This window comes from Balaenoptera borealis (genome assembly GCF_965194805.1).
Source record: "Balaenoptera borealis genome assembly, chromosome: 17".
In the NCBI taxonomy this organism is placed as follows: domain Eukaryota; kingdom Metazoa; phylum Chordata; class Mammalia; order Artiodactyla; family Balaenopteridae; genus Balaenoptera; species Balaenoptera borealis.
In genome coordinates, this window is record NC_138876.1 from 7,109,464 (window position 1) to 7,132,306 (window position 22,843).

General features: G+C 46.9%; 1 protein-coding gene across 6 annotated transcripts in view; it reads left to right on the plus strand.

The window, feature by feature from the left end:
• ZFAT (zinc finger and AT-hook domain containing) overlaps window positions 1-22,843 on the plus strand; it is a 404,316-nt gene that overhangs the window by 136,896 nt on the left and 244,577 nt on the right. For all 6 annotated transcript variants that reach the window (XR_014236662.1, XM_082364604.1, XM_082364603.1 and 3 more), the window contains 4 exons: window positions 2,123-2,261; window positions 10,622-10,740; window positions 17,144-17,270; window positions 20,163-20,293. Coding sequence is in view for 5 of the 6 variants with exons in the window: in XM_082364604.1 (XP_082220730.1) it covers window positions 2,123-2,261; window positions 10,622-10,740; window positions 17,144-17,270; window positions 20,163-20,293 (516 nt within the window). In the remaining variant the exon portion in view is untranslated. The remainder of the gene's footprint in view (window positions 1-2,122; window positions 2,262-10,621; window positions 10,741-17,143; window positions 17,271-20,162; window positions 20,294-22,843) is intronic.

Below are 22,843 nucleotides of genomic sequence, written 5' to 3' on the forward strand. Positions count from 1 at the left end.
TTTTCTTTTCATTTTCTTCCCTTCCTCCATCTCTTTCTTTCTCTCAATGGGGAGACTTCAGCACATCTGTAGGCTTGAAGAACCATGGAAAGAGGGGCTGAGTGGAGTGTCAAAGAGAGGACTTTTCCCGTAGTCGGTGCATCCCGCTTCAGAGTTGCACGGTTCTGGTTTAGCTCTTCCAGGTGACAGTGGAGGAATATTGATGACTTGGACAGTTGAGAAGGCGAGGTGGATCTGAGGTCTCACCAGACACAGTGGTGCATCAGCTCCCACAGACATAGTAAGGGCCGTGTAAAATTGCTAAAACAGTAAATGTAAAATTGTAAAAACAGTCAGTGCTTTCTGTGGCATCTTAGATACCAGTTCATGTTGGATCATTTAATTCTCACAGCAGGCTTACCAGGTAGTGGTATCATCCCCTTTGAATTGATGAGAGGCTCAAAGCTTAGAGGAGTTTCACTACTTGTCTGAAGTTCCATGGCCAGGCTGTGCTGGGGGTCAGTTGAACCTGCAGCATCTGAATCCCCTGCTGTCCTGTGGGCCGCTCTGTGCTCTTCCGTTCCCGCTGGGCCAGGAAGTTGCTTGTGTCACCAGACAGGCCCTGAATGCAGAACTGGGATTTCCATAGCCCTGGGCTGTACAGCTGTGTAGCACATGGCTCAGAGGGACACTTGATATTGTCCTGACCAGGAGTAAGGGCCTGGAAAGGACAGGGATCCGGTGTACATCCCTCGCCTGGCCAGTGCAGGGGTCTCACTGGGCCTCCCAAGAGACCTGAGCAGGCACCTCTTCCCCTCACCGCTCTCTGCATCCCCCGAAGCGGTTGCAAGTTGACAGATATGACTGCACAAACGACCCGTGGGCGCCCTGATCCTAAAAGAGCCTTGTCTTGCCCAGGTGGGGGGGTTGGCGATAGATTTTATCAGGCAGATTTCCCTAAGCGGGGACAGTGACGTATACGCGTGGTGCTTGCAGGTAAATGCTGTGGAGGAGCCCATTTAGTGAAAGAAGCAGATGCATCAGGGAATTAATGGTAAGGGGAGATGCTTGAATGGCGTTCACTTAAAAAAGAAAAGAAAACTGATAGATTCCTGGGTTGCTTTTTGTTATTTTCTTCTCAAACAAGAACTGTAAATCTGGGGTGGGCAGCAAAGAAAAGAAATCAGAGCAGCCTCCTTTAGCAGAGACCCCTCCTACCCTGGGAGCGCCTGCCAGGTGACTGGGACGGTCCCTGCAGAGGCAGGACTCAGCTGCCCCAGGTTGGCGTCTTTTCCTGGCGCGTTTCCCAGCGGGCGGCTGGCCCCTCCCAGGCCTTCCAGGAAGCGGACACTCACAGGTGGGAGAGTCGTGGAGGAGGACTGGGGGGGAGCTGGGCCTCCTCCTTGTCGCGGAGGCTCGATGGCACGGGGGCTGGCCTGGCCCTAACGCCCCTCCTTGTCGCGGAGGCTCGATGGCACGGGGGCTGGCCTGGCCCTAACGCCCCTCCTTGTCGCGGAGGCTCGATGGCATGGGGGCTGGCCTGGCCCTAATGCTCCTCCTTGTCGCGGAGGCTCGATGGCACGGGGGCTGGCCTGGCCCTAACGCCCCTCCTTGTCGCGGAGGCTCGATGGCACGGGGGCTGGCCTGGCCCTAACCCTCCTCCTTGTCGCGGGGGCTCGATGGCACGGGGGCTGGCCTGGCCCTAACCCTCCTCCTTGTCGCGGAGGCTCGATGGCACGGGGGCTGGCCTGGCCCTAACGCTCCTCCTTGTCGCGGAGGCTCGATGGCACGGGGGCTGGCCTGGCCCTAATGCTCCTCCTTGTCGCGGAGGCTCGATGGCACGGGGGCTGGCCTGGCCCTAATGCTCCTCCTTGTCGCGGAGGCTCGATGGCACGGGGGCTGGCCTGGCCCTAATGCTCCTCCTTGTCGCGGAGGCTCGATGGCACGGGGGCTGGCCTGGCCCTAATGCTCCTCCTTGTCGCGGGGGCTCGATGGCACGGGGGCTGGCCTGGCCCTAACGCCCCTCCTTGTCGCGGAGGCTCGATGGCACGGGGGCTGGCCTGGCCCTAACCCTCCTCCTTGTCGCGGGGGCTCGATGGCACGGGGGCTGGCCTGGCCCTAACCCTCCTCCTTGTCCCTGCAGCCTTTCCGCTGCGCTCACTGCCACTACTCGTGCAACATCTCGGGCTCCCTGAAGCGGCACTACAACAGGAAACACCCCAACGAGGAGTACACCAACGTGGGCACCGGGGAGCTGGCGGCCGACGCGCTCATCCAGCAAGGTAGGCGAGCGGGCGGCTCCCGTCCTGCCCGGCCGGGCCCCACGGGGCGGCGCTGCGGGCTCCTGCAGTGCAGTCCTGATTCTTGAATGGTCCTCATCATAACTGCCGTCCTCCTCCTCCTCCTCCTCCTCGCTGTTTATGTCGTGTTACTTATGCCAGGATTGTATTACAGCGACCTTAATGGAACTCTTAAATGAACAAAGTGATAATTAACCCACACATTTTACCACCCTTCCCATAATGTTCATTTGTCAGTACAGTCGTCCCTCGGTATCTGCGGGGGATCAGCTCCAGGACCCTCACGGATACCGCAGTCCGCGGATGCTCGATCCCTTGTGTAAAATGGCAGAGAACAGTCAGCATTTGTATCTGCAGCCCCACGTTGGATGCGGAACCCGGGGATGCGAAGGGCTGACTGTATTGCCTTCTGTCCTTGGTCCATGCACACATTTTGCACAAATGAAGAAAGTTCATGGCTTACTTAACGATGATTAACATGCACATTTTGTTTTCCTTTGGTACACTGTCTTCCTACTTTAACCTCTGAGGGCTTTTTGCGATACAGCATCAAGTATTATCTAACTATGCTCCTGTTGTTGAACACGGTAGGGTTTCCAGATTTTTCTTTTATTGCAGTTGTAAATAATGCTGTACTGATCACATTTATAGGTAGGATTCTTTAGATTATCCAAAAATATTTATTGAGTGCTCAGATTACTTATGTATCTTGAAAAGGAAAAACTATTTAGAACATTTAAACTAAAGAGAATGGATGAAAACTTCTAATATCATTGAAAAGTTTGGTGGGGTTTTGCTTCTTTTTTTAATAAATAATCACATTCCCACTTGAGAGGGTTTAGCTCACGTGCTGTTGCCACACAGAGAAATGCTGTTGTATTTATATCTGCGCTTCGGTAATTCAGCTGAAAAATGATTGCACCGTGCCATGTGTCAGTTGCTACTCTTTCCTGAATCCTGTGACTCTTTGAAGCTGAAGACCATTTTAGAAATCTGCCCCCCGTAAACAGAGCTGTGGGATTGTAAACTCGGCTGCAGCTGGGGCCGCTCCTAGTTTTCCGATGCAGCGTGAAGCTCCACTTGCTGTAATCGCCACGAAAGGCATCTTAATGTGAAACAAGTGAATTGACTGTATCCTTCAGCACTTTCGGTGACAGGGCTGATGTACGGAAATGGATGAGCAGCAGAAAAAACTCGGGATAATTTTAAGCCATCCATCTGGGGTAACGGGAGCGTGGGCCTGGCATTGGCGTGAATGGCAGTTTCACGGAGCTGGAGGGCAGGAAGTTGCGGTGCCATTGGGGCTAGTTACCCTCCTCTCTGCCTGAGGCCCTGCACCTCAGGTGGAGTTCACAGCAGCCATCCCTTGTGATCGCGGGGAGAAAGAAACGAGAACACTTGAGTGTCTGGCACTCAATACATTTTCATTCCTTTCTTTTGTTTTTTTAAAAAAATTTTTTTATTATTTTATTTTATTTTATTATTTTATTTTTTATTTATTTATTTTTAAAATTAAAAAAAATTTTTTTTTTAATTTTTTTTTTTTTTAAATCTCATCGCTAATTTTGTACCTCTCAGGACCACACTATTTATTTATTTATTTATTTATTTATTTTTGGCTGTGTTGGGTCTTCGTTTCTGTGCGAGGGCTTTCTCTAGTTGCGGGGAGCGGGGGCCACTCTTCATCGCGGTGCGCGGGCCTCTCACTATCGCGGCCTCTCTTGTTGCGGAGCACAGGCTCCAGACGCGCAGGCTCAGTAGTTGTGGCTCACGGGCCTAGTTGCTCCGCGGCATGTGGGATCTTCCCAGACCAGGGCTCGAACCCGTGTCCCCTGCATTGGCAGGCAGATTCTCAACCACTGCGCCACCAGGGAAGCCCTTTTCTTTTGTTTTTATGGGTTTTTTTTTTCCCGAAAATATGCCAGTCCTTCTAGAGCCGGTGCATCATTTTTGATGACTCCCCTCTCTAGGAATCACAGAGGAGAGGATGCATCGCCGTAGAGTCACGGTAAATAATTGGAGTAGCGGGCTAGCGATTCGTTTTAACATCCTTCGCACTCTTGGGTTGGATTGGCAGGAGATAGATGTTTACCGTGGCAGTTGGGACAGGCGTGGGGATCTGACTGATGACACTGTCATAGCTCCGTGCTTCCAAACTTTCATCATTGCCTTGCAGATAATGTGCTGAGGTCAAGTTGCTTCATGCCCTAAGTTTTCACTTAACTTTCCAAGACTCTCTATAATCAATTGGCATTCCCTGACAGGGTCTGGGTTTTATTTCTAATCTTTGCAGGGCTATTTTTGGCCTTTGTGTGTGTGTGTGTGTGTGTGTGTGTGTGTGTTTATTTATTTTTCCTATGCCCCCCTTTAAGAGACATATCGTGGAAGGAAACAACTAAATGTCTCTTGGCTCATAGGAGACCTTGTGCCATTGAGTGTTGGCGGGAGAGCTGTCTCTGAAAGCAGAGAGCTGGTTGACTGTGCGTGCAGCTCAGAGATCTCAAGAGCACACAGCTCTCGCTGTGGAGAGTGAAGGAGACGGAGAAAGTGGAACTGGATAAAATGACTGTGTTTGGAAATGACGAGGTGTTTGGTACCACTGGAGTTTTTCATTTCCTTTTGATTAATTTCATGTAATTCTCCCTACCCCCACTTGGTTTTATTTTCGGCTTCAGATCACTCCTCAAAAGATATCTCTGTGGGACTTGATAATTTCTTGTTTTGAGATAGAGGAATATGTGTTAAAATGATGACGTAATAAAAAAACCACAAATAAAATGTAGTTTTATCAACATGATGCTAGTCTCCTGAAACCAATGCAGGGACTCCTTGTCCATCAGCAGTGTTTAAACGGTGTCGCACTGTGACACAGGCAGAGCCATCAATTGCTGGGAGAGATTCTACTGCCCCCGTGCTCAGGGGTGTGGGGAGGGCGTCTGTGCCCAGCACTGCAGGAGAGGCGGGAAGAAGGCCCAATAGGCTGAGGTTTCCGCTCCGTGTAGGTTTCTGAGGAAAGGCACATGGTGTTTTCCACGGAGTTTGGGTCATTTTCAGCGAGCTCTGGAATCGGGGCTGCTAGGGCATCCACTCGTCGTGTTCTGTGAGTGTTTACCAGCTGGCTCTCCCGGGGCAGGGAGAAGGGAACCTGATTCGTAGCATTTGCCAATTTCTGTGCCGTGAATATTTCCGCCAGGGCCAATTTTAAGCTTCCAGTGTGAGGTCACTGAGCTGGGAAGAGAGGGTTCCAGCGGCCCCAGCACACCTCTGGTCCTGGGGGCACAGGTGCCGCTTCCAGCCGCATGCCAGCTGGGCCCCGTCAGGAGGCACCAGTTCCCTCGGGCTCCAGTGCTTTTTGGCAATTAGACTCGTACTGAATGCTGCTTAAGTGTTTTATTCCCTGCTTGTGTTTTATGTACTTCTGATATTTTGAAAGCAGATCAGACAGTCTCTTGTTTATTCTTCTCAGCCCATCACTTGTTCATTAATATGGATTCGAGGCGTTTTCCCACAAAATACACATTTTCCACGTTGTGTCGCTTCGTGGGCCTGCCCCTTTCCTCCTTTTAGCATGCCCCTGATGAAGCTAGCTCAGGAGCTGGTTCACTAAATCACAGCTTGTGAGAGGCATCCGATGCTTTGATGCTAAGTGTCACAAGCTCTCAGCTCATTCCTGGAGCTCACGGTGGGCTAATGATGGGGCTTAGCGGGCTGGTCCTTTTCCGGTGACCTCAAGGCCCTCCTTCAGGTCGCCCCAGGCTGTTGGCACGAGCGGAGGGTTGGGAGCACAGACCCTGGAGGCGGGTCTGTGATCACTGTGGCCCCTGGACCAGTTACTTACCTTCTCTGAGCATCAGGTTGCAAAGACTAGATCTTATTCTTGAAGATTCCAGACCATGCCTGACGTGTAACAAGTGCCTGATAAATGGTTCAAATTCCCTGTCATGTTTATTCCCAAAGGCCTTCTTCATGGTGTGTCTTGAGCTCCTCATGTGTCCCACACTGTGCAAGGCACTGGGATGTGGTAGCGTTTTTGCCGTTCCTGCCTGGGCTGGAGACAGAGGCTGGGCAGCTCCTCCGTGTTCTGGTCCTCTAACAGAAAGTACACGTTCCTTTTAACAGGCCCCATGTTGCTCATAGAAGGAAAATTATCTGCTTCTCCTGGGTGTTGTGCCTTAACTCAGGCTCCCCGTTTTAGGGGATCATTGAGGAAGGGCAGGTAATTAAGATGAGAAAAGATGTGAGGAAGAGGACCAGGAGAAGGCTTAGTTTTGTGGCATCTGCTAAAATCTTTGCATTATTTTGAACAGTTGTATTAGAAAAGTGTAAATATGTGTACATCCGTACCTTAGATGTACATGCACACCAGATTCAGGGAAAATAGTATAGAAGAAAATCCAAAAAATCCAGAAACTCTCAGTTAACCCAAAGTCCTTTATTTGACTTTTGGACATTTTTATTTTAAAATTGTTTTTATTAGGGCCTAGATCCCATACATTATTGGCAGGTGCTTCCAGTGCCGTGATGCTACGCCGTGTTGCTGGTTGTTGTTTTACATGTTATCTTCTCTCTCACGAAGCCCTGTGGGGTTGGCGTCATCATTTCCATTTTAAAATGAGGAAACGTAGGGAGGGAAAAGGACCGGCCCTGGCCACAAGGTGAGCCGGTGGTCAAGCCAGACCGGGGTCCTGATTCAGAGTCTGGCTTCTCACCACGGATAGGCTGGATCTCAGATCCCAAGATTTTGAGGAGTATGTGAGGGGACCAGGAGAGATGGGGGAGACCTTGCTTAAGCTCCGTTTACCAATTCCTCACTGGGGTTTGGGACGTCAGCCTGGCTTATAGTCAAATGCACTTTGTTTTTCCTCTGCAGTATTTCCCAAGTCCGATTTTGTATTTCACTTGTTAATAAAATCAAATTACTCTGTATCCACCTTCCTTTTTTTTTTTTTTTCACACACACACACTGTATTTTATTTTTACAAGAGATAAATAGACTGACACCAAGCATTGTACATGGATGACCACACCAAAAGCAACAATCACTTTCCTTTGATAATTAAGCTGCTTTTGGTCCAGTTACCCTTGAGTGCCTGCATTAGTTTCTTATCGCTGCTGTAATAAATGACCACAAACTTGGTGGTGGTTTAAAGCGACACGGACTTATTATCTTACCATTCTGAAGGTCAGGCGTCCAAGATGGGTCTCACAGGCTAAAGTCAAGTTTGCTAACAAGTCTGCATTCCTTCTGGAGTCTCTAGGGGAAGATCTGTTTTCTTGCTGTTTCCAGCTTCTAGACACTGCCCACATTCCTTGGCTCGCGCCCCTTCCTCCAAAGCCAGCAGTCTTTCTCAGGTTACCTCACTGGGATCTGCTCTCCCACTCCCTTCTTAGAAGGACCCTTGTGATTACATTAGGCCCATCCAGATAGTCCAGAATAATCCCCCATCTCAAGATCCTTACGTGAATCCTACCTTTGAGATCTCTTTTGCCATGGGAGGTCGCATAGTCACATGTTCTGGGGATTAGGATGTGAATATCTTTGGGGGGCCCATTGTTCTGCTGACCTCACTGCCTTTTATAAGGATATAAGCTTTAGCATTTTTACCTTGGTAGAAGAGAAAACCAAGACCCGAGAATTTAAGGAAGTGGTTCTGAGTCACGTGAGCAAGTGCCAAATTCAGGTCTTCTGACTGCCCAGCCCAGTGTCCCATGCCATTCTGGGAGTTATATTATTGAAGATAAAATTGAATTTTCAGTAATGTCAGCCACTGCAAAGGAGTGCAAATAGTTTAATGCTCAAAATTCCTCCAGAATATATTGCATTCCAAAAAGAATAAAGGGTTCCATGATGGAATTTTAAAATTGCTCCTGAAATTCTATCCTTTGGCCTGGTTTGTCTTTCCGCCAGAGGAATTTGCGACTTGGGCGGTGGGGGGATGTTTAGGGTTTTATGGTGCCTACTTAATATCAATGCTGCAAGGAAATTCACCAAGCCTCCCCGTGACCTTTACTGAGTGTGGCCTAAGCATTTAATGAATTGAAATGGAAATTAATTTTTCTCAGCTTTAATGTCAATTAACTGGCATAGTTACACCTTCGGTCTAGATTACATATTTCCATTTGTTGTTCTTTAATTAAAGCCACCATGGCAAAGGTGGAAGTTTTAATTAATGTGGAGGCATTCTCATATTAATTTTAATTTAAACATAATATAAGGATGTTTTTCTCCCTAAATTAGTTTCTGTTAAAGAATAGCCCAGAAGGAACCTTCAATTTCATTTTAAAGCCTAACTTTAACCTTAGGTAGTTTGCTTGTGTTCATTACCTCGTATTAAGTCTTTATAGAAGCAATGTCAGCTTAACCCAAAGAAAAGGTAGTGGTTCTCATACCTTGGAGGGTTTTAAAAGATGATTGTAGGAAAATATTTCATTTTAGATGATTAATAAGCGATAACAAAGAAGGTTAAAAAGTAAGTTTAATTATCCTCTGGGCAAGAAAGAACAAGCCCATTTGATTTTGCCTAAAAAAAGAGTGCAGTGTGTTTGAGTTTCAGAAAACAAGCATCTGTTTGAGCTGCCTTTTCTGTAGAATGTTCTGGAAGTTCAGAATTGGTGTCTGTTGCCAGTCTTTGGGCTGACTCTGGCCCCTGTCTCTGTTGGCCCCGCTGTGCTCTCCTGTGCCCTCCCAGCGTGGGAGGCTGAAAGTTTGAGGGGCTGTGCTGTCGGCCACCTGGGTTGGCTTCCGTTCCTTCTCATGACTTTCTGGGGAATCGCCCACCCCCTCAGGTGGTAGACAGGAAACCCCGGTTACAGAACTCCTGAGTGCTCTCTAAGAGTCACTGACATGGAATTGATTCAGGAGAGCTAGCACATCCCAGCTGCATCTAGGAGGTGCTTAAATTATGTGATGTGTACCATGAGATTTGTCTAGTTCTTATATAATTTGTTAAGACACCTTGTCATGAGGACAGAATTCCTCTCCCTCCCTCCTTAGTGCCCCAGTGAGCAAGAAATAAATACTGATGCTGGGAGGGCACAGGGAAGCACAGCAGGTCCAGCAGAGACAGGGGACCGGGTCAGCAGACAGACTGCCAACAGCAGGTGTCCTGAGAAGAGAAGGAGCTTGGGGAATGCAAAAGACAGAGAAAGGTGAGGATGGGGGGTAAGGGGAGGGGACAAGCCTGGAGAGGGAGGCAGGGACCAGGCCCCTGGGGTCACAGGCCACAGCAAGGAGCTGGGGTTTTATTCTGGGTGTGATGGGAAGGCAGTAGAGGTGTGAGATGTGATTTTGTTTGAGTTTTTAAGAATTTTTATTTGTGTGCCGGGTGTAGAGCAGACAAACAGTGGCTGCGGGGAGACCAGTTAGGTGCCTGGTGGTCCCATCTCACTGCCCCGGCCGGCTCAGGGTGCACACCTGAGGGTGCCAGCACTTAGCCTGACTCTGGCCTGCTAAGTGTCTGGTAGATTTGGAGGCCTGCTGCCAGGACCTCAGTTAGCCTCCTGAGGGGCTGGAGTTTGCTTCTGGAAGCACAACCTGTTAAATCACTTTGCTGTACACCTGAAACTAACACAACATTGTGTATCAACTCTGCTTCATATAAACAGACAAATAAATAAGTGATTTTTGTCCAGCTCCCAATTTAGTTGCTGCTTCTGATATAATTTTAGAAAGAGAGTCTTTGTGTGACTTTGTGTGTCGGTTTTTTTGGTTTTTCTTTTTTTACCCTAGAATTTTATATTCTCTTAATGAAAGCATCCAGATACTTCCTGGAACATGTATAAAATTTAATCAATTAAATAAATAGTGACATTTCAGGATGTCACCAGCTTTTTCATTTGTTCTTTAGCGGGATATTCACATGGGAATTTATATCACTGGCTCCGCTTCTGATGTGAAGGAGACTGAGAATCTTGCCCTTGGTCTTAGTGTTTTAGGACGAAGGAGATTGAGAAAAGCACCCATTGTCCTTCAGTTATTTTTTGCTTTCCAAATTATTTGTTATTTTCGAATAAAAACATGAAAAAATCATTTAAGCTGCTCAGCCACTTGGCCAAGGGAATTATGTTACTCATCTTAATTCTCTCTGGCACCTAAAATATTATGTGTGTATTAGGTCAACTGCAAATTCTCATTTAATAAACGAAAAGAAATGCATTAAGTTTTAAACCTTTGCCCTGAAAAACACATATACTGTTGCTATTCTGTTTCATATTAAGGTAAGCTTGGATTGAAAGTAAGTACTAGTGACAAAAAAATACATTCCTTAGATTTGAAGCATTTGAATGGAAGGCAGAATTCATGTGTTGTGAATGCTTCTTTTTACCTGTGTCTGTGCTTTCAGGTTGTTTGAAGTGTCCTGTGTGCAGCTTCGTTTATGGCACCAAATGGGAGTTCAACAGGCACTTGAAGAACAAGCACGGCCTGAAGTTGGTGGAGAACGAAGGAGATCCCAAGTGGGAGGTACTTTTTAAAGCATGGTATCGATTGTGACTTTTCCTAAACGCAGATGACAAACCAGGCAAGCCCAGTGCTGTTCCTCAGAGCAGTGGGTCTTCTGGTTGGGAAACTTGGAAATCTTTTCAAACCCTGCCTCATATCTGAGGGGTACCACTGGGTGAGAGCCAGGCCATGCATGTGACTTCTTGCTCTGGGTTGCTTTTAGGCTGGTTTGTGAATGTCCGTGTTGGGCTCATCGGTATTTTCACTTCTGTTACCACGAATTCAGAGCTTCGGAAGTTGCATCTGAAAGAAGAATGCACGACAGGGCATGTACTGTCAGTCCTCCCCCAGAGGACAGGGAAGGGCCCCATTTGCTGATTCTCGGCCCTCCTCTCCTTCCACCGGAGGCGTGTCCTCCTACCTGTCTCCTTTGTTTTCCCCTCAGGTGTTGGAACCAGTTTCCTGACTGAATTATATAAAAGCCAGTAGCTGTATTTTAAAAGCCTGTAGTTGTTTCTCTTTTCAAGTACCAGGGGTCACACCAAATTGCAGTTTACCTTAGGCAGAGTTTCTCAAACTGAGTCCTGCTAAAGTTATGATCCGGATAATTCTTTGTGGTAGAGGGCTGTGCCGTGCATTTTAGAATGTTTAGTAGTATCACTGACCTCTACCCACTAGGATCCCAGCTGTGAAAACCAGACTATCACAGACATTGCCAGTGTTCCCCAGGAGTCAAAATCACTCCCAATTGAGAACCACTTCCTGAGAACTTTCTAGGGCATTAGAGTATCCAGTGGGCTTACTCCAGTTAAGAGTAAGGGCTTTGAAAGAAATCCAACACCCCATGAAAAACAATAATACATCATGACAATGTGAGGAGTATTCCAGAATTCAGGGGAAGGGTTGTCCAGTAGGAGGGAGTGTGTTACTGTGTCCATGTAACCCATCGTAATGAGAGAACTAGGGAGAAAAATGAAATGATCATCTTCATAGATGCAGAAAAGGCATCTATGAAAATTTGACAAAATTCAGCATCCATTGATTAAAAACAGTCAATAAAGTAGAATTTGATGAATACATCTTTAAGATGAAAAACAAAATGTATGTGTTTCAGCCCAAAAGCTGGCATCCTAGACTAGGGGGTTTCTCGTTAGAGTTGGGAAAAAGATGAGGGTGCCCCAGGGGCTCTGGTTTTTAACATCACATGGGAGGCCTCAGCTGGTGTGTTGGACAAAGGCAGAGTAAATAGAGACATAAGAATCGGAAGAGAAGAAATAAAGTATCTCTGTAGACACAGGATTATGTTTTTGAAAATCTGAAAGAATGAGTGAAAATCTACTACACACAATAAACAGCAGATTAAAACATCAGTATACAATAATCAATGACTTATCTATAGAGAGAACCTAGAGCAAAGGAACAGAGATTTAAAAAAAGAGATATTTTACAAATACGAGAAGAAAACATAAGTGAATTCATTTATAAATTGGGAGTGTGGAGAACTTTCCTAACTGTAACTCAAAATCCAGATTCAATTAGGGAAAAGACTGAAAAAAAATTGACCACATAAAAAAATTTAAAAACTACTATGTAAAAGAACTCAAGAAGTAGAGGGGCAAATGACAAAAAAATATTTTCAGTCATATCATAGAAAAAAGGGTGAATATCTTTACATTATAAAAGGCTTCTAGAAATACTGATGAAAAAGATCGACAACCCAATGGGCGAGAGATAAGAAAGGTTCATAGAAAAAGAAATGCAAATGACCTTGAATATCTGAAATGCAAATGACCTTGAATATCTGAAAGCACAATCAACCTCCCACATAATAAATGTAAGTAAAACTTGACAGAGATAGAATTTCTTACCTAGTAGACTGGCAAGAATCCGAAAGTTTTGACATCATCTCTGCTGGAGAGGCTGAAGGGAAATATGCACTCTCATGCATTGCTGGTGAGAATGCAAAACGATGTGACCTTTATGAAGGGGAATTTAGCAATATCTACTAAAATTACATACGTGTTTCTTTTTCCATTAACTTGACGATCCCACCGTTAGAAAATTATCCCAAAGTTATACTGACAAAAATGAGGAAAGGTGTCTGCACAAGGCTATTTACTGCAACACTGTTATATATAATCTGTAGATAGATTTTATGTGTGTGTGTGTGCACACCAATAGATTGATGTAGAAATAATTCCGGATATATGTGTATACATGGTTAGTACACATACATGTATTTCGTAGCTTTTTGTGCTTAGAGGGCCTAGAAGCACTGACACCCCGCTGGCAATGAGCACACCTGGTATCTAGATCTTGGTTTCTCAGGATTCTCCAACAGAAGGAACCAGGGGCCCTTTGAAAAGTGGTTGATTCCAGGGCTGAGGCAGAAATTATGTAAGTTGATCCTGGAGCATTTTGCAGTACTAGGAAGTAACAACGTGCTCCACGAAAGTAAGATGGAGGCATGCCAAAAGGACACACGAGACAACCCAAAGAGTTCCTAATGGCCCAGAGCTGGAACAATTTGAGTAACAAAGTAAATCATGATGGTATTGGACTAAAACTGAAAGAATAGAATAAATATCTCTGCATTCATACTGACATAAATAAATGATTGAATAAATGGTGGAGAAGGAACAGTTCTTCCCCGCAGAAGAATTCTGATTAATAAATATAGAAAGAATGAGGGAGATAGAAAATTACCATTAGAACACCACAGTAATAATTGCAGCAGGCAAGATCCATTGATGAATGCTAGAATTAGTAGACAGGAGTTTAAGGAGAAATACAGTATTTATGTAGCCTCAAAATATCTCCCCCTAAATAATTATTAATTATAGAGGGAAAAGTAGTAACTTTACAGGTGAGACGCCTGGCAGACACCACCTTAACCACGTGATCGAGGTCAGCATCCTCAGTAGTAAGACGTAGTGACTTCATGTACTCCCTGATATGATGTGATCAGAAGGGCAGTCACCTCGTGGTGCTCTTCAGAAAATCCCCAGCCTCCACCTAATCATGGGAGACCATCCGATGTATCCAAATGATGTGATGATGTGGGTGGTCAGATGCCTGAGCAGTTCTCTTCAGGAGTGTCTGAAGAACTGTCAGAGGTTGGAGGAGACTTCGGAGTCGTGGCCGCTCAATGCACTGTGGGGTCCTGGATTGGATCCTGGAACAGAAAAAGGGACGCCAGTGGAAAAGCCAGTGGAATCTGGTGTTGTACCAATGTTGATATCTTGGTTCCATCATTGTATCATGGTTACAGCCGATGTCAGCATTAGGGGAAGTGCGATGAAGGGTATGTGGGAACTCTCTGTATTTTTTCTGGAACTCTTTTGTAAATCTAAAATTATTTCAAAATAAAATAGTTATAAAAAGGGAGGAAAGCATAGGTAGAAAAGGCAGGGAGATAACAAGATGGAGAGGGTAGGAGAGAGGCTAAACTTGTCTTAGCAGACCCACTGTGCAGACTTGACTCTGAAGCTCTGATATAAATATAAGAAATACATTTCTTATATAATAATAAAAACAAAATTACACTTTAAAAAGCAAACCCTAACCCTAAAAATTGAGAATAGAATGAAATAAAGTATATGAACTATATATCAACACGATGGCAGAACTACATAGAGAAGGACTATTTCAAGAGACTTTAAGATAGAAATTTGGTTGTTCCTCCCTAGTGGGATATAACCTAAGGGCAAAAAGAACTGCAAAAAAAGTACTGTTTTCAGTTATTCCACTGTCAGTGGTAGGGTTGATATTGTTACTCCAAGGCTGTTGTTAGTGTTTACAGACTGGAGTGAAGCACATCAAGTGTGTTTAAACCCATGAGTTTATAATGATACTGGGAGAAAAATCCTTAGTCACCTTTGTAGGACATTAGGGAATCAACTCTATTTTGCTAAATAAAACTCTGTTTTGGTAAATAAAGGCTCAGAATCAAACAGTTTTTCTACCTCATCTAAATAAACTATATCTCAGAGTAACCAAATGTTTGTGGAGAGACGTTTCTTTTTGTAGAAGTATTCTAGCTAACAAATGAAGATTTACAGTATTGCCATTTTGCAACCCTCCACTGATGTCATGGGTCTAAGCGATGACCATCAGCCTCCTGCCAACATGGCAAAAACAGAGACACTCAGACATAGAGTGTCTCCTGATGGAAGTACACAATGTTACCCGTGGAGCCTTCCTGCCAGAAAGGGAACTGATACCTAATTAAGCTTCTGCGTCTGACTTCCAATTTACAGGAAATACAGTGGACAAGGGAACATATTCAATGATTCCATGTTGGTGCAGTCAGCAAAAGCCAGACTGTTGGAAACTCTGAAGGCAAACGACCACTTTTCCCAACAAAACTATAAGCAGGGGAGAAAGAGTGGAGGGAGAGCCTGTAAATACAAGTCTTATGAGACTTTCATCAGTCAGTTCTAATATATGGATTTCAATAACTTACTTAAATATGATTTGTAGAACAAGTTGTGAAAAAATGAGGTAACTGGGGAAATTAGAACACCATTTAGATATGTGAAGATATTAAGGAACTACTGTTAAGTGTTTTGAGTGTGACAGTGGTGTTTTAGTTATGGTTTGAAAGAGTTTTACCTTTTACAGATGCGTTCTAAAATATTTAGAGATAAATTGATGTGACATCCACATTTGCTTCAAAATCAAAGGGCAGTTGTGTGGCGTGCGTGAGGAGACAGGCACAACAGGACTGGCCACGAGCTGATGATTGTCGAGACTGGGTGATGTGTACATGGAGGCTCACCTCTCTGTCTTGCGTATGTTTGACATTTTCTATAAGAAAATGTAAGGAGTGTGTTAAAGCGCTGTCTATAAAACGCTGGGGCTACTGTCTAGTCCCCGGTAGGCCTACAGTAAATGGCAGCTGCCATGGTTACTGGAGTTGGTGGTGTCTCCAGCATCAACGTCACATCCTCATCTGTGGGAAACAGTCAGTCCTCTGGTGTTTCAAGTTCATACTTGCAAGGATTTGCTCTCTGTTACACACGGACATTGGCATGCCAGTTCCTGATGTAGAACACCATCTCTCCTGGCCAGTTGGTGCTTTTGTTAGTGCAGTCATGGCCCTCTCCTCTGGAGGTCTCGCTCCTTGCAGATCCTGACACCTTCAGCAGAACTGTGACTCAATAAAAATAGTTGACACCAAGCCACGCACTAGACTCCAGAAGTGAGACAGTAGAGCAGCTAAGAAGCTGGGCAGGGGGTGGTCCCCGTGTGACGACAAGCTGCCTGTTACAGCAGCTGGGCTGTCGCCAGCCTCCCAGGAATGCCCTGTAAAGCACTGTCCTTCCCACAGATGGTTATTACAAAGAGTACCCCAAAGAGGGGAAGCCAGTCCATGCCCATCCTCTTCATCACAGGCTAAGCCATTCCTCAGATCCAACCAGTGTTGGCCACTATGATGCTTAATGGTACTTAAAAGGAAATATGCTTCTGTTTGTTCATTTATGCATTCATCAGACATTTATTGGGTGTCTACTAAATGTCAGGCTGGAAATGCCTAAATGAACTCGACCACTTGGCTGTAAAAGAATAATCACATTCTATTCTGAACCTGTGTGAGTAAATGATAAGTGCTTATAGAGCGTGATCACTTTGGCTCCTATAAATTGTATGTAAAATCTCCTTTTTGTTCTTCTTTATTGGTGACATTCATGTTTCCTGCCTTGCAGTTCCAGAAGGAGGTGATTATCAATATCTAGTTCTTGTGAAAATTCCATCCCGCCTCTTCTCTCCTTAGGTATAAGATACCTGTGAATGTCTCTTTAGCTTCTCCTACTCTCATGAGTCCTGATTTTGCACAGATACATTTTCTCTGGTCAGTTGTATTTCTCATATCCTTCCTATAAAAATCAGAGCAGCATGAGTAGCTAAGATTTGCTGAGATCTTGCTCTGTGCCGGGACCCGTGCTCGAAGCTTGCCGAGTGTTATGTGGTTACCCGTCCTCTCCTCCCTTCCACCGTCACCACTGCTGTGCCTTCCTCTCGGCCTCACGGCTGGAGGCCCGGGCACAGGGGAGATTAGGGCAGCGTTGGTGGCCATGGGAAGAGCAGAGGAGACAGCAGAAGAGCACACACACGAGAACCTCTGAGCGTGTGTCATCTCTAGTTACGAACAGCATACTCCGTTCCCTACGGCAAGAATGTGTTGCAGGAAGCTTTCCACCGACGCTGGTTTTAAAAAGTCTCGGCACTTGCAAAGAGAAGTTTTGTCTTTGGGAAGTAGGTTTTTACTGGAGCACTGATTTCTCAGGGGCGCCCGCTTAATGAGCTGCTGCAAAAGCGTTGCTTATGTGCATTTGTTGTGTCTTAACCCATTATCCTGGGACTTCTGGGGAATAGGTGATCTTCTAGAAGGTCACATGGATGATACTGTGTTTTTATTTAGCCAGCAACGGAAGCTCCGGAGGAGCCCTCCACCCAGTACCTGCACATCACCGAAGCCGAAGAGGATGTCCAGGGCACGCAGGCAGCAGTGGCTGCCCTCCAGGACCTGAGATACACCTCAGAGAGCGGTGAGAGCGCGCTCCCCGCCTCCCTCTGGCACCTTAGAACTGGCCTGTGGTAGACACGCTGAAGGAATGACTTTGCGGATGAATCATGTCCGCCCGGTGATCTCCTTCCACTGCATTCTGACCACTGGAGCGGTCCCACTGTCAGGCTTGGAGGGAGAGCTCTCCTGCAGTGTTCTAGAACAGGGCCCCAGCCAAGGTGGTGCTGCCTAACAGGGTTGCCGGATGTCCACACATGTGATCACCTCTCAGAACAGGGAGAAGCAGGTCCTACTGTCCTCACTTCACAGATGCGGAAGATTGCCTCCTTGTAAACGGTTGGCTGAGGGTCACCCACTTGTTGGGTGTTGGAGCTGGTCTTGGAATCGAGGTCTCCTGACTTCTTGTTGGGGCTGCCCACTTCCCAGTTCTTCTGAAAAGCCCCAAGTCAGGATTTTTATGTCAAATGTCGTCCGTTTCAAATGTTCGATCAGTTTTAAAAAACAAACCACTGTGCCAGCCTAGTGGCAATTCGGGCACCGTGCTTAGAAAACTTTTTCTTGATGCTCTTTTCAAAACAGGAAAGGAGTACGAGTTAATATAATGTACCACAGCCCTCTGTGTATTTGGGGGACAGAGGTCAAGCAAGTGGGATTAGAGGAAGCATTAAGTGAAGTCAGCTGGTGATAGGAGACAGGAAATTGCCATTTCATCCAGCTCTTACATCCCTAAACCCCAGGTTGTAAGAAGGGTGTGCAGAAAACCCCTTTGGGCCGGTCACTTTGGGGAAGATTCATTGCCGGTGCTGTGCTCACCGGGGGATTCGGGAGACAGCTCTGCAGCCTGTGAGAGAAGCAGGCTCTGCAGATGGGGCGTCAAGGTGCCGGCGCTTGGTGCGGTTCCCAGAGCTGACGCCATGTCTCAGTGTGTGTTTCCTTCCTCCCGTCCAGTGACTTCAGCGATTGCTCAAGCCCTGCCAGGACAGCCTGCCCGTCTTCATCCCCCACCAGCGCTCACTCACTCACTCCTTCAGGCCCCCGGCATCTCCTCCTGGCTCTTAGGAAACACTGCAGACTCTGCAGCTCGGCGGCCGGGCCACCTGCTCTGGGCCCTGGCCTCCCCGCGCTTCATCTCTGGCCACCTTGGAGCCGTGCCCTCCTGGGCCAGACTCTGCCGTTCTCGGCGTGAGCTGTGTTTCTCACCCACACGCTCCTGTGCCCTCTGGGGCCTGGCCTTTTCCCCTCCCCCCACAGCACTTTTTCTGGCAAGCGCGTCTTCGTCTTCAGTATTCAGATGGTGTGTCATCTCCCGGGAGCCCGCCTGACTTTCCCACAGAGCTCCCACAGAGCTCCCTAGTCGCCCCCCTGATATGGAACCGACCAGGAGCTGTATGATTTGCTTACGGTCCGTCTCAGTCACCTGTGAGCCCTGGAAGGGGTGGGGGGAGGCAGCGTTAGATCTTTGCCTGTATCCCAGCGGTCCCCAGCCTCTCTGGCTCCAGGGACCATTTTTATGGAAGACAGTTTTTCCAAGCACGGGGGGAGGGGATGCTTTCGGGATGATTCAAGCGCGTTACATTTATCGTGCACTTTATTTCGATTATTATTACATCAGCTCCACCTCAGATCATCAGGCATTAGATCCCGGGGGTTGGGGACCCCGGCTGTATCCCACTGGGAACCATGTTCCTGGCTGACAGTTCAGCTTGATAAATGGTCATTGAGGGAGTAAATGGATGAGGAATTAAGATCTTATTTCAGTACATTTTTTAAGGTCAATGTTTTGTTTAGCGTTTAGATGTTTAGAGCAGTTGGCTGCAAGGCAGAGTTGAAACCCGCCCCCCTGCCGAAGGAGAGTGTGTGTGTACGTGTGTATAGGTGTGTGTACGTGTGTATAGGTGTGTGTACGTGTGTATAGGTGTGTGTACGTGTGTATAGGTGTGTGTACGTGTGTATAGGTGTGTGTAGGGGATGCTAGGCTGGTGCATGGTGAACAGGTGCTAATGCCATTGCCTCAGTCGTATGCCACGTCCTACCCTCTGTGTAGAACACGTTGAATTCCCTCCCCTCATCACTTACTGATTCGCATTGGAACGTGGCCCGCAGAAAGTCGTCCAGGAGTATGTAGACGTTGGTGGAGACTTCATAATATTATGCTTGCCTGGAGATGAGGTAGTAATTTCCCTCTTAGTGAAGTAATGATCAGGGTCAGAGTGCTGTGTTCCGGAGAGTCACAGATGGCCAAGCAGATGGTGAGAGCTGAGTGAAAGGGTATACTCAGTAGCTGCCCTGATGATATGGATTACAGTCTTTTGAGATGATTGAAAGAGAATCCTAAGCTTACATTAATTTAGAATTCTAAAGCCCACTGGCTTGATAACTGAGACATCCTTGGGTGTTCTGCCTGTATCCTGTGTAATTTATCTGGCACAATGCTCACTGACCACCTACCATGCCTGTGCTCAAGGAAAACCAGCTCTGTGGTTTGACGTCATAGCTGGTGCTTCTCAGGAGTTTCTGTTTTGAGAGGCAGTCCTGTATCAACAAGTTTGGATTCAGAACATCTGGGCTTGAGCCCTGGCTTTGTGATGTAACCGACTGACCCAATGGCCTAAGACAATCCTCTTCCATTTTTTTGCAGTGAGGTGACTAATCTATAAAGTGGGGATAATAGTACCACAATGTCATCTCCTCACAGGTTGTTTGGAGTTTTGAGATGTTCTTATAGAGAGTGCATTGTCGGCTGTGAAGTACCATGCACATTATTTCTGTGGTCAAAATGAGCGCGTACCGAGAACCCGTGCATCCCTGGAGAAGGCGCCGCGCAAGAATGGCCTCTGCTAAGGGCTGCTTTTGTGTTCATTGACCTTCACCACCCATGGCCTTACTGGTCTCCTGTTCGCTTCTTCCTGGCAAGGTGACCGGCTTGACCCCACGGCTGTAAACATCCTCCAGCAGATCATCGAGCTGGGCACCGAGACCCACGATGCCACTGCCGTTGCCTCGGTGGTCGCCATGGCGCCCGGGACGGTGACAGTCGTGAAGCAGGTAGGACCTTCCCCTCCCCGTTAAATGCTGTCTCCCTGCGCTGAAACACACCCTCTCTCTCCCCTGCCCCCTTAGGTTTTCAGGGCTTTAACCTATCTAAGGTGGAATTTGGAATGAAATTGGTCTAGTCTCATGCAGTTTCTTCTTCTTATGGGATTGTATCTGCGGTAGCGCCATATGTGAGGCTGTGTTGTAGGGGAAAGGTGTAGTATATTTCAAAAAGTTCTGGAAACTTGATTCATTTCCTTTCAATGAAAGGCATCCCAGAGCGAAACAAGCGTGGTATGGATGCATTTGGACACATCTATGGTCAAAAGCAGCCTCGGTCCCTAAGGCCGGAGTCTGTGGAGGAGGGGTGCCGGGGGGACAGCCAGAGATGCCAGGAGGGACTGGCCTCTTAAGTATTAAACATCACCAGGCGGAATCAGCGCAGGATGACTGAACTAAACTGATAGGAAGAAGATGGCCAGTGTTTGAATGAAGGTTACTCTAGTTAATTGTCACACTGTTTGGTTCATTTCCTCTCCTTCTAACCTCAGTGGAGACTTTACCATCTGTTAGGATGCGGCGTGTGTGATAATCAGATCATCCTTTGTATCTGTCTGTACCTCTCTCTCTACTCTCTCCTGCTTCACTGTACACAAGATTTGAGCTGGCTTACACAAATACTTAAAAAAGCAAAAACGACAGTAAGCACATCAGAACCAGGGCAGACCCAGGGTGTATGGTTTAGAATCAAAGTTCATGTTCATGGAGAAGGTTGAACTGCAGACCACAGAGTTTTACACGGTTATCCATCTTTTAGTGATTCACTCAGGAAGCGTGTAGTTAAGTGCCTGCAGTGTTCTCATTGCTGGGGTTCCAGGAGAGAACCGATGTTTGCCATCAAAGTGGTTACTCTACTGGGAAAAAGATAAGTAAGACAGAAAGGATGTCAAATGGTGAACGAGAGCAGTGGAAAAAAGTAAAATGAGGAAGGGGGAGGGGCGTGGGCCGAGGAGCCGGGGTGTTGGGGGCTGTTTTATAAAGGGCTGCTGGGGCAGCTGTCTGACATTTGCTCACAGACCTGGGAGAGTGGGAGTTACTAGAATGATCCAGGTTCTGCTGTACACTTGGTACCGAATCTGATAACAAAAAACAAGAAGGAAGCGTGAAGCAGTTAACAGCGGAAGAGGTAAGTTTTTCTTGGCAAGTAACAAAGAATCTCTTAATTCGGCTCTCGCATCCCTGAGTGACATGTCCCCCACGACCTGCCTTTGATGACCCGGTGGACTTCCCAGGGCTGTCTCCGTGACCGTCCCCCCAGGTGTGCCCAGGCCACAGCACAAAGCATGACATTCAGGCTGAGCACTTCCCGGGGGAATTAGTACATGCTGGTTCACCTCTGGATTTCTAGATCCACAGACAAGACTTGGCGCCTCTAGATGAACGTTAGGACCACGTGGTCTGGAAACCCTCCTCCATTAGTATGCTTTCTGTCAACGAGACCCTGGACAGAAGTCAGACAGGACAGTAGGAGCTTGATGTTTCAGGCTGCAGGGGCCTGGTGTTCTGCATTGTTTGGGAACAGACTCATATACCTCTAGGCCAGACACTCTTGCAGCTTTTCTTTGTATTTATTAGACTGCAGTCTTCAGATTGTCTTGTAAATCTCTTCTGAAACTCCTCGTTTGCATCACGGCGTGTGGAGCCCTGAGCTAGACCCGGCACTTCAGGAAGGGTATAGGAGAGCTTTGGATGTCTCGTACACGCCAAATCCTTTAGAGAATTGCAGGGAGGCGCCACCGATTGTGACTTGCGTCTTCCTTCCAGAAGCTGGATTGATTTGCTGTTACTTAGAGACGTGATTTATTGCGCGTCGCAGGCGATGCGGTGATACACGAGGTTGCGGGTGAAGGGTACAGCTTAGATGTGCTCTGAGGCGTTAGAGTGACAGCATGACAAGGGATAAGGCAGGTGAGCCTCCGGCGCAGCCAGTGTAAACAGGTATAAAGTGTTTGCAGTGGCAGAAAACAGTGGCACCCTTCAGCCTCGTGGTTTATTGGGAACACAGGGCTAAGAGGAGTGTCACTGTTTAACACAGTCTGGAGTAACTGCATTTGGAAATGTTCCCGAGGATGTGTGTCCTAGTCATCCCCCTGTCCACCTGGTTGGCACCTGGCGCACCGAGGCTGTTGGTAAATGATGGATGGGAGATTGGATGGATGGATGGACTGACGGGCGGGAGACGTCAGACGCCCACTCCGATGGCAAAGGGATTGCACTGTGTCAGCCTCTCCTAGGTGAAGGAATGCCCTCTGGATTCAGTTGTCTTATTTCAGTTTAAGTGTAGCTGTTTTTATTAGAGAAATGAATCAGTTTCAACATTTTTTCTTTTAATTAAACTGTGGTTTAGGATTTTTCAGTACAGAAATTATATCTGTTTATTGAGTGTCCTTAAGCCACTCAAATGTGGACCCTGGTGCACCTGTTGGGAAGCAGTAATGTTCTCCCTTCACCCTGTGGGGAGCCCTTGATGTAGGGGACTTCATCTTTCTCCAGCTCAAGGTC